This window comes from Erpetoichthys calabaricus, chromosome 2 (assembly GCF_900747795.2).
Source record: "Erpetoichthys calabaricus chromosome 2, fErpCal1.3, whole genome shotgun sequence".
Classification (NCBI taxonomy): Eukaryota; Metazoa; Chordata; class Cladistia; order Polypteriformes; family Polypteridae; genus Erpetoichthys; species Erpetoichthys calabaricus.
Genome location: NC_041395.2, coordinates 204,559,038 through 204,576,296, shown reverse-complemented (window position 1 = coordinate 204,576,296; position 17,259 = coordinate 204,559,038). Strand labels below are relative to the sequence as shown.

The following is a 17,259-nucleotide window of genomic DNA, read 5'->3' as shown; positions in this document are numbered from 1 at the left end:
AAAAACACACTGTCACTGATTACAACCGCAAGATGGTATGCGAATGAATATGAATAATATGAATAATGTTGCATCTGTGCCACAGTGTTTTCCGAAATGTACTATACAGGTCATAAAATGAATAATTCCAAATATCATATACAGTATACCGATGTCTCTGTTTTTTGTCAGTGGGGCTTTGACATCATATCCCATAAGGCACATACTAATTCAGCGTAAGCAGGAACACTCAATAAAATTGAATTAAAAAAATCAACTGAAAGAGATACGAAGAAGGCAGATTCACCAGTATTTGTGTCAGCTTTTATCCCACCAGATTAGAGAATTTCCAGTTCGATCATCTCAAAACACCACTCACATCTACAGTTATTCCCAGTTTCAAATAAAAACTCACAGCGTCAGATTCCTTGTGTTTTAGGGGCAGGTAGTATGTATCGTGATTGTGACTGAGAGAATAAAAGCGAAAAAAAAAAAACCCTAACTTACAAGTTCTGTAAATTTACACCTGCTGTTACAGATGCAAATCAAATGTATGTTTTTATTGTATAATATTAACAATAAGAGCAACTCACTACTCAAAACGGTAAATATACGAGACAGACAGGATCGAACTGGGGACTCTTGATTACAAGTTAGCAATTTTTGCCACTGCGCCATGGAAGCTGTTGCATCATCCTTAAACCTTTTGTGAAAGTGTTTATTTGATCTTTGGACTTTAGGCTTTACACGTATATACAGTAGTTTATGTCTATATTTTGACATTTATTACTAAAATATGAAAAATGTTTCTGTTTTAACGATATGTTTACACAGAATATTGTAGAAACAGAGCACACATGAAATGCAAGTGTTCCAAATAACGATCTATTATTTCCACTTTCAAACTCCAGCACTTCACTCCCAGATAATCAAGGCATGAGCTGGGAGAACTTTGTGCCCGTTCTGCGGTGGTGGGGGGATGGAATAGCAGGCTGCTTGCGGCTTGCCTTTATCGGCTCGTTTACAAGATAAAAGACGCTGACGGAGAGGTGTGAAGGGATTTAAGGTGGGCCGGATTTACGAGTGTTTTCGTAGGCTTTGGTAATTCTAGTGTTAAAACAACAGACAGCAATAGGGCTATTGCAGAGATGCTTTTAAGATAACTGAAGGACTGGGTTGAGTGCCTCAAGTACAAAAGTAGCCCCACTTCTAACTCTGTAGGCTACCTTGAATTTACAACTAGGAGGTTTGAAAGGGCAGGGTTTTAACTGGTTAGGGAAAGAGAAGCCACAATGAGAGACAGAGAAAGAGGTGCAAGGGGGCACTGGAGTTGAAAAAAGAGAATGTTTTGTATATTTCATGAGTGAATAAGAGGACAAGCCCCTCCACCAGGCCAACCGGGATTAACATTTATATAGTTAGGCTATAGATTTTGTTGTTTTGTCTTGTGTTCTCCCTTGTGTTAATCTTGTTAATCTCCTTGTGTGTCTCTCTTGTGTTAATTTATTTAATAAATCAACCATATGAGTATATTTTCATATCCTTGTCATTATTCTTGTTGGAAATGTTGCTACAACAGTGCCACCTATTTTTGACAGTAGTCATTTAGACCACCATTAAAATGTTTTCACACTTAAACACATCATATTACATGTTCCTTATTTATGCTTTAAAGATTGCTTTAATTGCACAATGGTTCATTTAATCTTCTCAGTTTTATTTAATAGTATGATAAGTTGTTATTCATATTGTTCGCAGTTTCCCTTTGACTACAATAAAGATTCTTTTGCTTAATTACCTGAGGGTGACCAAGGTTGCTCACCATATAGGTCTAGACCAGGTTCTAGAAGAAGAACAAGACACCCAGGTGCTCCTGAGCCCTGTTTATCAAGACATGGCAGAGATAGAGGAAGAGATCCAACTTGAAACCACAGAGAAGATGGTAAGATAATGCAACAACCATCTGATCTCATTCTTTTTAATTATTGATAAACGATCAAGCAAAATAGACAGCAGTACATCAAATTTCTCCTATGGATAATCTAACTGGCTAACCACATGGGGGACCTTCATTCCAGTATTTTTATTTTCCACCACTTCCAAAGTCAATACATTAGTAGTGTTGCAAAACTCGGTAGCAATGTTTTAGGTTCATCTTTTCTTTTATAATACTTTTCATACATTCCACTAAGTACCATGTGTGACATATAACATTGTAAATAGTTTCTAAATTAAATTGCATTATTTTTGATAAAGATCATGTTATATTTATATCATTTATTGGTAAATAATGTATGTTGTATATAGTATTAGCATAAAAGTATTCAAACTGATTAAAGTTTTCATACATTTTTTTTTATTTGGAAGAAATCTGAATGGGTGCCACTCACTACTATTCCCAACAATCGTTATCTACAAAAGATGGCTGAGATTGGACACTATATGGATCTGAGCATTCAAACAGTTCAGGAGGTATTTTTTATAAATCGTATTAAATGATTTTACAGAAAGTTGTGAGAATGCATGGTTTTAGGAAAAACTTTCTTTTGAAAAAGAGAAGAAATAATATAACAAGAAATTTAAAGTAGTCATTCTTGAAAAAACTTGAAAATATATCTGTGAAGATATCTTAACCTAGCTTGCTAAATATATGCTAAATATTTTTTCTAAAAAAATTATGTTAGAATCATTGGGAATTTCTGACTTAGTGTTACAGTTTATGATTTTTGTATATTATAATTTCCTTTTGTTAGTATTTATCATAAAGCATAACGGAAGTGAATAATGACCTTGAATGATATAAAAAAAACAAATTTGTATAATCCTTTAGAAGTACTTTAGTAATTGTTGTAGTCTTCTTCTGTAATGTCTTTAGCTCAATTAAGTGCATATTTCTCATATAATAAAATATTGGGCCTACTGTATAAACGGTACATAAATAACAATGATACTTTTTTCCACTCTTGGATAAGCTTTCTCAAAAGACAAATATCAGATGTATTAAGTCTGTTCTGTAATTTGGTCTCTCATAAATATTGAGTCTACATTAGAATAAAAAAATAAAGTATAATATTTACATTGATGTGTAATTAAAATATATATTTTTAATATGTTAGGATTTCACAAATAACTCAATAACTCTGTAGTTCTGAAATAAAACAAACAAAAATTATGAGAGCCATTTTCAATTTTGAGTCAACATTCAGTTAGCAGTACATGAGTGATTGCTAGTGGTTCGTTATAGCTTTGTCCTTTTTTAGTGAATGGGTGTCACATGTTTCAGATCTCATTTGGAATGATAAGACTACAAGGAGAGGGGTGGTATAGCCCAGGTGAATGCTTTCATTCAGTAGACAACTCTAAGACCCTGGAGCCTCCATCCTATCCTCCTTTAAAAGTGATCAGTGTGGAGCTGTCTTCTTCTGTTGCTTCTTCAGATGCCATATCTCTGAATTCAGAGCTTGAGGTATGCATGTATTGGTTAGGCTGCAGATAACTTTGCTTTATTCTCATAACTCCAAAGCTGGGAGGTGATCTCTTACCATGTCAAAAAAGTGAATCAATAAATATGTATTATAATAAGAGAAGGCACTCTTTGTGGTGTCCAGTAAAACATGTAATAATACTTAAATGAGCCACAACCTGTAAAAATATTGGAATTACTTTAGTAAACAAACAAAGAAGAGTAAACAAAATTGAGCACAAAGTAATGCAACAGGAACAGCACACCCGCCTCTCTTTATCAGTCTTCATGGATTTCGACTCCTTGTCTATTCTATGGGGTGGTTTGCTTACATGTCGCCCTCTTCAGTACAATGGTAATCACTACTTTTTTACCTACTCTCTGTCTTTCCACTCCCCACTTTGAGCTCTCTTCCATCTGCCAAGTGCACCGTTGCCCCACTTCACTATCCCACTCTTGACCAGTGGATCTCCTGGTTACAAACTGCTTTAGACTTCCTTGCATGGTCACTTTGAGGTCAAACAATAATTATATCAGGGATTAGGAACAGAACCATGACATCTTGAGGACACAAACTATTGCAATTACTAAGCCTTCAGTAGCCCTTAAACGTTTATTTGGCAGCTGCTGGACTGTATCACTTTGAAGGGCCACATTGCCCTACCCCTACCACTACCAGACCTTATGGGATGGAGGAAAACCACTGGTCTCCTGCCAGTACATATGGCTTTCACTCTTAAAAGGCAACATGGTACTAGTAATCCTGTGCTTTTTTTCATCTGTCAGGAGGTATTCTGCCAACCCATTAAACTCCTAAGTGCATGCTCTTTTGGGCATCACTGGCACCTGATGGATTGCCTAACCTATAGCAATTTGGGGAAACATTGTATGTTTACTTCCAGAACAAGTTTCTCCATCTTTGCTTTACTGGTGCTCCTAATAGTAATAATATAATTATAAGGATAATATCCCCTCCAATGTATCCACAAGGCTTATAGCCATCAGTCATGCCCCTATTCCCCGATTTTTTCTGTTTTATTGCTTTGTTGACCAAATTATTCTCCTATGCCATCGTTTTCTGCCTGCCATCTCCTTGTTTGCAGGGAAACAGTTTATAGCAAACAAAGATAAAAAGAAAAGAAAAGCCTTGCTGGCATCTTTGACTTTCCTACATACTGTAGGTACAAATGGTACAAATTGTCCGAAGGTGGAGTACCTTGCCCCACATTTCATTGTCAAAATGTTTGCCTTACTCATCTCTTGTTTCATTTTTTATGATTCTGACCACTTTTTCCCACCAGTGAGTCTTTATCTTGGCTCTGTTCTCAACTGTAGACTTAGTGCGTCCTTTTACTTAAGGTGGCTTTAATGTCCCTATCTTAGGTTTAACTTCCATGGTCTTTTTGTACGGGGACACATTGCTCCAGTGGCCTATTGTGTCTTTGTGGCCATGTCCCCTAGAAGCATGGCTACAAGGAGACAAGGATCTAGTCTCACAAGCAATTTGAGAACCACACTCTGCTAACTGTCTATCTAATGTGTAATGACTGGACACATTCTAAGCTTTCTAAACTTCACAGTTAAAATTGGAAACATAGTCCCATTTGTTTTGACCTAGGACCATGTTCTGCCCCCAATTAACCAGGACGTATTCTGCCATCTTTCCAACCCTCTGAAGTCTCTCACTTTTAAATATTGGATCAGGTAGCTCTGCTGTTGTCTGTAAAATACCTGCACTCTAGCATTTGGAAGAAATCTCCTAAACTTTCTCGTAGGACACCACACTGCCATTCTCATTATGATGCCTCGGGATATATTTAGAATATATCTTTATTCTCATACTGGAATTTTAACTTACAACTCCTACTGCCAAGGTGGGTTTTTCCCTGTCCCAACTGGGGTCATACAGGGACCTATCCCTAATTTGTGCCACCCTTTCCTCCATAGAAATCCACCACAGTATATGTTTTTTCAGGTTCTTTATATAGTATTCATAAGTTCATGACTTCCTCTTCCTGTGGACAGGCATTTAATGATTTTTTTTTTCCATGCAGTAAATATATATGGCTGTTGTGAGCTAGGCTGACTATCAATTTCTCTTTACAGATAAATATATGTATTATTTTCTTTATAAAGATCTCAGAAACTTCTCATAGAGATTTCTTGTAAGCTCAAATACGGGTTCAATTAATTATTTCCATTTAGTCAAGTGGTAGAACTGACATTGTAGAGCTTGTCTCCCTGCTTTATACCTGTGAAGGTTGGCTTTTACTTCTTTCTCTCTTTCTGTAAACCTAATCAAAAACATCACTGCAAAGAAAATTCTGCTTCTGTCAAATTAAGAATAAAAAAAAATAAAATCAAAGGATTTAAAATTTTGCTGTCCTCTTTAAATTCAGCCTTTCACTTTTCTTTTTTTTTTCTTGCTTTTTGTTCGTATTGCTACATTTGCTTGTTGATTTTTAAACAGTTGAAAAACTTTTCTTTAAGTAAATATATTTTTATTTCAATTATAGTTCAGATTTAACAGTTCTGTCACAATTAATCCTTATACTGTAGATCTATTCATCTCTTTTCAAACACAGTTTATCAACTTCAGGATTGCAAAAGGCTTGGAGCTTATCCTAGGAGCATCACACACAAGTTAAGAACTAACTCCTGTCCATCACAGAGCACACTCACACACACACACACCAAAACACACTTATACAGTGTCAATTTAAAGCAGTCAAACAGCATAAAATCTTTGGAATGTGTGAACAAAACCAGAGAACCCAGGGAAAAATCCTTTTTGAGAGTATATGCAAACAGTGCTAACATTCCACTCTTGATTTATTCTGTTTGTTTTATATAATAGGAAAGATCTTTTTGTTTTCCTGTTTATGGCCTCTCATTACTGACTTGCTTTTTGTAAAGAATTTAATGTTCTTTTGCTGTGATATCCATGTGCTTCTTCTGTATGCTTTGTTTTTCTTTATTTAGCTATGCAATTTAGAGAAAGAAAACAAACAGAATTGTTCATTTGACTGGCAAATTTTCATTTGCTTACCAGTTCTCAGTCCATTCATATACTTTCCATGTTTAAAAGTCAAATCAAGTTGGGGAGCATACACTGGTACAGTGCGTTGCCGCACCCACTACACGAAGAAACAACTCTGGATCCCAGTTGGCAACCCCCCAGGCAGACTCGCGGTCCAGTCCCACCCTCCAGAAATGACCTTCTATCTGCCGCAGCCAGGTGTTATGTGGGCGACCCCTTGGCCTAGTCCAGCTCCTCGGGTCCCCAACAATGAAGATCTTATGAGCTGGATCACCCTCGGGGAAACGTGCCACATTGCTGTAGTGCCGTAACTGACACTCCCTCACAATACAGGTAATGTGCCTCATTCGGGACTCCATGAGCAACCGCTCATTTGACACAAAGTCAAACCAACGGTACCCAAGGATTTTCCAGAGAGACACAGTACCAAAGGAGTCCAGTCTTCGTCTCAGGTCACTGGATAGCATCCATGTCTCGCAACCATATAGCAAGACAGGAAGCACCAGGACTCTAAAGACTTGTACCTTCATCCTTTTGCATAGATATCGGGATCTCCATACACCCCTTTCCAGTGACCTCATGACCCCCCCATGCTCTCCTAATCCATCTACTGACTTCATAGGAAGACTCACCAGAGACATGAATTTTACTGCCAAAGTAAGTAAACCTCTCAACAAGGCTGACAATATTTCCGCAAACAGACACACTGCTGATGGCTGTGCCCAAGAGGTCATTAAAGGCCTCATCCAGGCCTTCCATGTTTACATTTGCTTAATATTTCTTTTAAAAGTTTATGTCTATTATATTTATATTGTTTACTGGAGCATGTGAAATGCCTGAATCTTGTGTCTGCTATCAGTATTTACTTGTATTTAATAATTTAATGGTCATAGGTCTTACTTCATAATAAATCTGCCCCATTCTTAAAATATGGCTAGAGTTAATTTCATGTAGAATTTACAATATTTCCTGATGTGAATTTTAGTCTTTATGTGGGACATATACTGTAGTTGCTTATCACTCAAAAAAATATATTCAGTCAAATTCATTTGTGATCAGCTTTGAAAAAAAGGATAAATTAATTGTGAATGGATACAATTCATCAATTTTTGTAAACCCACATAATATAGGTTAAGAACTGGAGGACTGCGTAAATGTCAGGAACCAACAGTCTCAGTCCATAGTAGGGTACACTTACACACTATGCACAAAAATGCATGCAGACAAAGTCAATCTAGAACTGCATGCCATTACATTCTTCTATTCTTGATTACAACTTTTAAATTTTTCTTTATAAAAATGGCAGAAATACTGATTAATAGTTCATCTAAATTATGTGTACTTCACATTTAAATTTTTAATTTCACACTCATTAAATATTTGTGTTGGTCTTGAGGGGGAATGTTACTGATCAGTCCACAAGAGGGCACATTTTGATAAGGCTTTCACAGAGTAATGCTGATTTGAGTGTTATAGTAACATTTTCTTTAACAATATTAATGAAAAACTTTTAGATAATCATTAAATGTTACTTTTGCCACATGCTAACTGTGACATGTTTTAAGTTTTTTTTATCATTATTTTTGTTTTAATAAAATAATTTATAATAAAAAATACAGCAAAATGAAGAGCACAAGAAAAACACAAGGCCATTACATATATTCATACCAACTATTAAATACTTTAAAATATTTTAAATACACTAATAACATTACTATTGGTTGTTTTTGTATTTAAACATGATATGAATATAAACATGTGCAAATTTTGGAGCCTGTCACTGGAGTGGATTTTACCAGACTATCATGAATGATTTGATTTCCTGTCCAAAGCTACACAAAAATTCTTTTTTCTTTAGGTATTTAACTGGTCATATTCACATCATTTTTTATGAGTTGTTAACAGCTTTAAACATAATGGAGCCCAGCAGTGCTGAAACTGTAAAGTAGTTCACATTATCACCTAATAGATCCAGGATCCTGGATTTAAATCCTGCACCCAGTTACTAATTTAATGTCCAGAAACTGTTCATATCTTATGCTCCTGGTATAGGTTCTGGCCCTTGTGACACTAAAGTTGACTAAGCAGGAGAATGTTATGTTCTGTAGCTGAAAAAAATATTTGTTGTTAAACTGTCTTAGGGTATTTGATTTGTTTTCATTCCACAGCAAAAATATATGGAAGCCTTAAACTCAGAACAGGTATGCGTCTTTTTAATTATACAGTGCATGCATGCATGCTCTTGAAATATATTTTTGCTAGTCCTCCTGTTTCTTATTTAAATATCATGCAAATATGTCATTTTTTAAAGTCCTGGAATTCGATTATAATTCTTATAAATGAAAACTGTGGTTAAGTAATGTTTATAAAGGTATTTGTTTAAACCAGATACCCACATATAGTATCATTACACATAGGTAGGCTTTGAATAATTTGTTTCTATCTCTCACCTGAGTATTTTGTAAAAACTTACTTCTGACATTAGGCATTTAATACCTTACAAATTGATACATTTCTAAGTGAAGAATATGAAATGCTGCAGTCATTTAAAATCATTATGTTCTTCCCAAAACTAACATATTTAATGATTCTGAAACACTCTAACAGAATCCTTTTGAACATTTCTTTATCTACTTTGTTGATATTATAAATTAGCCTTATAGGTATGATTATCCTCACAGTTATCTGATTTAATGGTAAACCTTGATGTGTTGCAGGCATTGTATTCTTATAGATAGCCATAAAATCATCCAATAATGTGTACTCCTCAAAAATGTAATGGTTAACTTAAAGCAAAAGCATAACACTCATTCTTTTTAGAGTAGGCAACTGAACAGCATATTCAAACACAGTTCAAAGACAATATTAATAAAATAAAATGAGATCACATAATACTCTACAGTATGTTTCACAAAAATTATTTATTTATAATCACTCCTTTTTAATGAAATTGTTTACCGTACACATACACTTTTTGATAGAAACAAGCAATGAACTTTGTTGAACTGCCCAGTATAGTGTAGGGTATGTCACTTTTCTATAAGTACTCAGTATTATACTGGGAAATATCTTTCAGCAGTGTCACCAATTTTGTATTTATTATCTTTATCTGTATCTTTTCTAGTTAAATGTCTTTAAAAGTCACATTTTACCCATTTAATTGACATGCATGGTGCCTGTAATTGATCAGTTACTATGGTTTTCCATTTTAACTATGCTGCATGTAACAACACTAAAGAATAAAACTGAGGATAGGGTTTATTTACAGAATATCAGAGTGAGTGCAAATGGACAGAATCAAGCCTGAGTATTGTTTTTATGTCAAAGGAAGACAGACACCTTAACCTTACAATAAGGTTATAAAGTGCAATTTAATGAGGTTTTCCTTTTTAGGCCCCATTGTGTTATAGAATAAATGGATAATGTTCCAAAGGTGATTTTTTGAATCACCTGGTTGGTAAAAATGTATTAATTAACATGTGGATGGTTTGCCATGTAACATTACCTTTATTTGCAAATGGAATTATACTGGTATATAAACTTGGTTTTCATATCACAAGCTGCTTCCATACAGTGTATTTCATTGTGAGTGAAAATCATCCTGTATTTGAGTATTCTTTGTTGTGTGGAATGTTAACTAATTGATTTTATTATTGTGTTGTTCTTTATCATTGTGTCTGAAGCACTTGTTGTTGTGACATTAACATGAATTTTGATGTTCATATTTGTTACTTACTTGCCTTGCGCCCTTTGTTGGCTGGGATTGGCTCCAGCAGACCCCTGTGACCCTGTAGTTAGGATATAGCAGGTTGGATACTGGATGGATGGATGGATGGATGGATGGATGGATGGATGGATGGATTTTGTTTGTTTGACTCAGCTGTAGAATGGCCAATAGAACGGACGTGGCTTGTTGGCTGAGGTCTGCAATCTAGCAGTGGTTCTACAATTAGCTGATTAACAGATAAATTGTTGTTTTTCATTTATTTTAATTAGTTTCTACTTTGTTTTTTAGCTATTTTAACAAATATGTATCCTCATATGTGATATGTCTGTATTTAGTAAGTGGTATAATCTATTCTTGCATTCTATCTTGTAATTTGTACTATTGTATTGTATTTCTGAGGTGGTAATGATTGATTGGCCATCTAGCGCTGTGAAGAGGTTTACTTGCATTCTGTTTTGTGTATTGTATTAACCTCATTTTTTAGCACCAATTGCATGCCTAACCTACCTGGAAGGGGGTCTGTCTCAGAATTTACTTTCCTAAGATTGCTTCAGTTTTTTTTTTGGGAGTTTTTTCTTGTCTTCTTAGGGAGTGAAGGCTGGGGGACTGTCAAAAACAGGGCCTGTTAAAACCCATTGAGGCATTCCTTGTGTGATTTTGGGCTTGTGACAGATAGGGGGCGCTATCGCTCCCTTGAACCCTCAGACCAGACGCCAGACACCAGATAAAAGTCCAAATAATGTTTTTTATTATAATAATAATGCGCACAAAGCACCTCCACTCCACTATACTTAAATAAATCACAATAATACTCAATACAATCACAATAATCTATAATCCTCCACACCTCCCAGCTCAGTCACCCTTCCTCCCAACTCGGTTCGATCTGCTGGGGTTACTTATAGTCCTTTTATACTTCTTGACCCGGAAGTGTTTCTGTCCCTTAGTCCATTTGACTTTATAACACTTCCGGGTCGAGTAAAACTCCTTTTCTTCCTCCCGGAAGTACATCATTGCCTCTTTCCCCTCGACTGGGAAGTACTTCTGGGTTATAAGGCAAATAGAAGTCCCTGGGCCTCCCTGCAGCATCCCCTGGTGGCCCCCATGGTATCCAGCTGGGTTGTGCATTAAAACTCCAATGTCCATGAGGCCCTGCTGGAATTTAGGGCACCTCCATGTTGCAGGGAGGGCTCGATCTGGCGGCCTGGAGGTATTGGCCGGGACAAACTGCCGGCCATATATCACAGGCTATACAAGAAAAAAAATGTTGTAGTTGTTGATGCGTTCATCAAATGCATTATCTTGTCTTGTAATTTTTGGCTGACTTGAGCTTGATTTTTTTTTGCCTTGAATTTAAATTTGCATTTACTCCTTTTATATTGAGTATTAGCTATATAAGCTCAGCCTCTGTGAATTAAGTTTGGTTAAAAGCCTGATACATTTAATACCTTAGGTGCATTCATTCACTTTTCAATGTGGACATCTGTTTTCAGCCCTTAATTTATAGGATCAAAATTAAGAAATTTCTAGTTACTAAACAGAGTGACAGGGAGAACCATGTGGTATTACCTTAGCAAGGCTTGACTCTAAGCCTCATCAGCAAAAAATTAACTAACTGGATCTTCTTCACCCCTCCAGCATCATGAAAGTAGAGCTGATCTTCGTACTGATCGGCTCCCAGAAGTTAATAATGTGGCAAATAGTAAGAAAACTACAAGTGGGTGATCAAAAAGAAAACAGTAACCTTCAGGATCGTCACAAATATTGCAGTTTCATAAGATATCAAGAAAAGGCAGACAACTCGCATGACACAGATCTGTCCTTTTAAAATACTGATTGCTTCAACATCACATGAGCATAAGAGAGTACCTTGGTATGTATACTTACAGGTTGTGCACTCAGTCCTCACAATCATTTCAGTGACTGTACAATAAATAAAGAAGGCAGTAGGCAAGTGTTGGCAGAGTTCCCTAAATGATAAGATAAAAGTAACAAAATACAGCATCAAGCAAACAATGCCAACTGTGAAACATCACATAACAGAATAAATTAATTTTCTTCATTTTAAACAAGACAATCCAATACAAGAAACATTAGGCCATAATATTTGATTTTTTGCATTGTAAGTAGGCTTGACTTTGTTCTAGCATGACTGGAGAATGTGACAGCCCACTATAGCACAAGAGAAATAAAACAGTCTATAAGGTGAATCTAGTTATAAAGAAAAACAAAAGGACTGTAAGAGCTATCGATTAAACAAAAACACTAAAGTACAGTTGAACTCAAAAATGTGTAGCAAAAGACACTGTACACTGAGAATTCTAATAGAACTCTAAAAGCATGTAGTTTTAGTTTTTTTTAACAATCTTTGATGATGCAGATACTTTGACAACAGTTTTTATGCCTTTGCACAACTTCTGAAACCATGCCTCCAGGGACTGACCAATGCATCACAATGACAATATCACTAAATGATGGCACCCATAAAAATGGTGATGTTGTAAATATTTAACAAAATGAAAATAAAATATGACTTTGTTAAACATACAACAACATGGATGCTGGAAAATATCAGTATAAACAGTTGAGGTTTACTATTTAGGGAATTAATGACAGCAGCTCATAAAGGCTTCAAAATTAGAATCACTGAGCACCCCAAAATAGTATACCTGTATCTCTCTCTCTCTCTCTGTATATACATATACATATATATATATATATATATATGTGTATATACTGTATATATATGCATATATGCAGTACATACTTTAGGAGCATTATCACCCCATAAAGTAACATTTTAATTTGTGGTCTTCCTTACCATTGTCATAATCACACTATTCAGTAGTGAATACTATGGCAGGGTTGTATTGAACAGTATGCATCAACTTTACTAATGTAGAAATGTGGCCTGCTTCTATTTCTGTTTGACTGTAGCCGCTCATAAAAGAGATGTTTTCAAAAGTTTAGTTATGGTTATAGTTGTATGCTTTTTACCTATAATGAATCACATATCTTCATTTGTCAGCATTAAGAATTAAGCTTTGAAAATATTAATGAAGAACATGTGATGTTCTTATTTTGCACTGTTTGATTTGTTGCCACCTTATTGTTAACTGGTGGGTATTTGAAACAAGACTGGACATGTTTTATAAGCCAAAGTATTGAAATAAGGAAGGTTGCCTACTGAGGGCTAAAGACTTGTCATTGGTATTATGCTTAGCAATAACTTGCAAATCACATGTTTTTCAGACGTAATGATATGAAATAAAGGAAACCTGAAAAAGCCAATAAATATCTAGTGATTAATGTCATGATTTCATTAAATTCACAAAGTCAGAGCAATTAAGGATAGGTGTGCTGTTAGGTTACATGATGACCTAAAATTGGCCTAGTATGAGTGAATACAAGTGTGGCCGATAAGATTAATGTAGACTGTTTGTGTAGACTTTATTATTCCAGAGGGATTAATAAATAACACTTAAGAAATGATACAATATCTGTCATTGTGTTCTGTGTTTGACTGGATTTCAATCAAGGACTGATCCTTTATTACTGCCCAAAGCTGCTTCATTAGGCTCTGGCCTCTCACGAACCTGTTATTGTAAATAGTGTCCAGAAAACGGATGGATGGAATATGGTATTCTTTCAAGTCAAGAACTGGAAACTGTGAATAAAAATATTGTAATTGAGTCTTTTTCAGTCAATCCATCCATACATTTTCTGACCTGCTTAACCAGTTCATTGTCATGAGGAGATGATGCCTATTCTGGAAGTAATGGCAAGTAAGGCAGAAAACATCCCTGAACAGGACAATATTGTTGTACCTTCTTCTGGTGAATCAGTAGTTGAAAACAGAGTGCTTGTGAAATCATTAATTGCTTTTTTCTACATTGCAGTGGGATTTTGAAGATATGGATCAGAATTGGAATAAAGGACTAAATGCAGACCCAGAGGATGTAAACAAGGAAGCTTCAATTCACCAAGACTTGTTCAGAGAACCCCAGACGGACACTGCCAGACAACCTATATCAGATTTCTGGTACTATGAAGGCAGAGTCATGATGACGGATGAGAGAGCCTCTGCCATTCTTGCCGATTATGAAGAGGAAATTAGGAGGACTGGAAAGTAAAGAAAAACTCTAATTTAGTCTTGCAATTTCTTAGCTTTAATCTGCAATAGTTGCAATATTTCAAGAGGAAATATGCCAAACTGGAAAAACTGAATAAATATCAAGTATCATCATTACTTAAGGTACAACCATATATACAGTACATATGTGTTTTGTACTGTATTGTTGAAGAACACAATTTTCAATTGGGATATATTTTATACTGCCAGCTATTTGTAAATCTTATTTGAATGCTTTTTCTTTTTGGGTATTGGATTTATAAATAGTCTAATGTGAATTTAAACTTTTCCCTCTTGTTGAAACAGAAAATACACTCTAGTGGAAAAGCTACTACTTTATATGCTAAAAGTACAAAAAAAAATTAGTCTCAGTTATATTCTGGTTTGACAAAACATTTTAAATAGAAATTTAATGTTAAAAACTGTCTTAGTGTTATGTTCTGACAGCCTTGCGCTTTCCTAAAACATAAGACTGGTTCTGGCTGTGTGGAAGATTCAGTGTTCCTCTGGGCAAATGCAGAGGGAAGCATATGACACTTTTCAATCTATTCTGCCTCATTTCTTAACAATTACAAAATTGTAAAGCTACCTCATCTTGAGACTCTGCTCTGTTATGGGAAATTAATGCCACAGTTGATGGTTTAAGTAAACAACCCACATTGTCAGCAAATCCCTAAATTACTTTAAAGGCCCCAAAGAAAACAAAAGGCCTAAATGTAGCAAACATAAAAAGGCCCAAAAGATAATCAAAAGTCCAAAAGAGTTAAACCAGGAGATGCATCCAAAAGGCAAAAAAATCAAAAATTAAATAAAATGAAGTGACCAAAACTCTGACATGAGGCAAAAATCACAGTCAAAATTCCAGCAAGAAGTTGAAAACTTGGCAAGACACAAAAATAAATCATGAAGAGAATACAGTAAAGGTTTAGAAGGATTTATGTGCAGATCAGAAAAAGTACAAATGCTGACCTTTTATACTGTCTGCTGATGAATTTGTGGTCACAGCCCTGGAAACCACAACCGTAGAAATTTGTGATCCGACCCTAAGAATAACATACACATCCAGTGCCTAATTTATATATCTACCTTTAAAAATTGTAGAAATACTGGAGTGGTGCTAGAGAAAAATAGCAATGACAGATATGAGTTGAAAAGCCCATACTGGCTACAGCCCACTGAGGTTCCATTCAGACTGCAAATTTTAGTTTGATTATAGTTTTACAAGCAATTCAAATCTGATATCATTGTATACTGAAGCTGCAAAATTAATAAAAATTAATTAAATGTTAGTTCATTAGATAGATGTGACCTAATAAACAACCATGAATAGCAACTACATGTATTGTTTAAATGTGCAATATGACTATGAGTTGGTCAGCTGACAATGGCAAGTGCTTTAAAGGTGTCTGTGTCAGAGGGGGACACTTTTACATTTTTTTGTGCACTGGGTGGTTCCATTAGGCACCCACTGTTGGGACTGGGGGGTGAGAAGTTAAAAGGCTGTCTGTACTTATTAATGGTATTTGCTGTCTTGCAAGGGAGTCACTGCTTTGAAGTCTGGCCTTGGAGGATGTCTGTATTTACCTGGCTTGGAAATATTGGTTTCTAATCAGCATATCTGTACTTATTAATGTTTGGTAACCATACGTTTTGTTAACTTGTGTTTTCATTAATTGTTAAACCCAGGCAATTTAGATGTGCCATTGATTAAACTGTTTGTCCAGGACTGACAACAGCAGGGACTGAAGTAAATATAAACTCCTGGGCAGCAGAAGGCAGGAGGGACAGTCCACAGGAAACGCTGCCAAGACACTCGGACAGGGCACAGGGGCTCGCAGGCAGACAAGGGTACCTGGCTGGCACGACGTGAGGCACAAGGACGGCAACACTTCCAGGGAGGAAGAGACAGCTCCACAAAGAGACGCCGGATGTGGGTTCAGCGAGAGAGGGAATCTGCATGAAAGGACCCAGCAAAGTTGACAGACGAGAAATGAGGCGTGCCTAGGTCCCAGCAACACAAGGAGCCCAGAGTGGAAGAAAAAGGAACAACGAAGAGACGCTGACAGGGAGTCAACAATTTGACACAACTTTTGTAGGGGAACGAGTGTCTGGGGAACAGAGTGCATCCATGGACAGTTGAACAATTAAGTGTTGGGGTAACACAGTGAACAAACTGGACTCTGCACCACTAAAGGTTGTATCCTCCAATTCTTGTTTTTAACGGACTTTTAGAGGGTGGACTGTGTATTTTCCTTTTTTAAAAAAAGGGAAATTGATTCCTGATATGTTTAGTTTTTGTTATGTTCGTTTATCTTTTTAATGTACCTTATATTGTTTTGTGTAATAGAACTTACTGTCGCTTCTTTCTAAAATTACTGTTGTGTCTTTCATTGTGTGTTTACTCACCGCCCAATTTAAAGAAACCTGTGTGCTATTATTGGTAAATTTCAGGAGTTCCCAGTCTCTTAATAAAACTGGGTGGCGTAGTCGGATATTTTAATGGTGTCTAAGTTAGATTACCTATAAGTGTGACCAGACACCTGTGACATCTGCAAGACTTTCCTAGTTAAATATGCATTTAAGGCATGCTTTGCACTAAGCATGTAGCAGTTGAACTATATTGCCTTTCTTTCTTTCTTTCTTTCTTTCTTTCTTTCTTTCTTTCTTTCTTTCTTTCTTTCTTTCTTTCTTTCTTTCTTTAATTTGCATTTCATGTTTATTTAAAAAGATTAAATCTATATCACAGAGAAATGTTATTTTTTTGAATAGCAATAGAAACAGATAAACTTACAGTAGCTATATTAGGCTCTATTTATTTGAACTGCTAGCTAACCAGGTAGTTTACATTGATGGTGACTGTACAATTGTAATTTTGCTATTCAATCCAACAAATTATAACCATATACTGTGGATTATAC

General features: G+C 35.8%; 1 protein-coding gene across 6 annotated transcripts in view; it reads left to right on the top strand.

Annotated features, from left to right (window-relative positions):
* tmem44 (transmembrane protein 44) overlaps positions 1-14,614 on the top strand; it is a 60,226-nt gene extending 45,612 nt beyond the window's left edge. For 2 of the 6 annotated variants that reach the window (XM_028795037.2, XM_051922245.1), the window contains 5 exons: positions 1,760-1,921; positions 2,347-2,451; positions 3,263-3,445; positions 8,651-8,683; positions 14,109-14,614. In XM_028795037.2, coding sequence (XP_028650870.1) covers positions 1,760-1,921; positions 2,347-2,451; positions 3,263-3,445; positions 8,651-8,683; positions 14,109-14,342 — 717 coding nt within the window. In that variant the 3' untranslated portion in view covers positions 14,343-14,614. The remainder of the gene's footprint in view (positions 1-1,759; positions 1,922-2,346; positions 2,452-3,262; positions 3,446-8,650; positions 8,684-14,108) is intronic. The other 4 variants (XM_051922243.1, XM_051922244.1, XM_028795038.2 and 1 more) reach the window with 4 other exon arrangements.
* Positions 14,615-17,259: the final 2,645 nt, after the last annotated feature.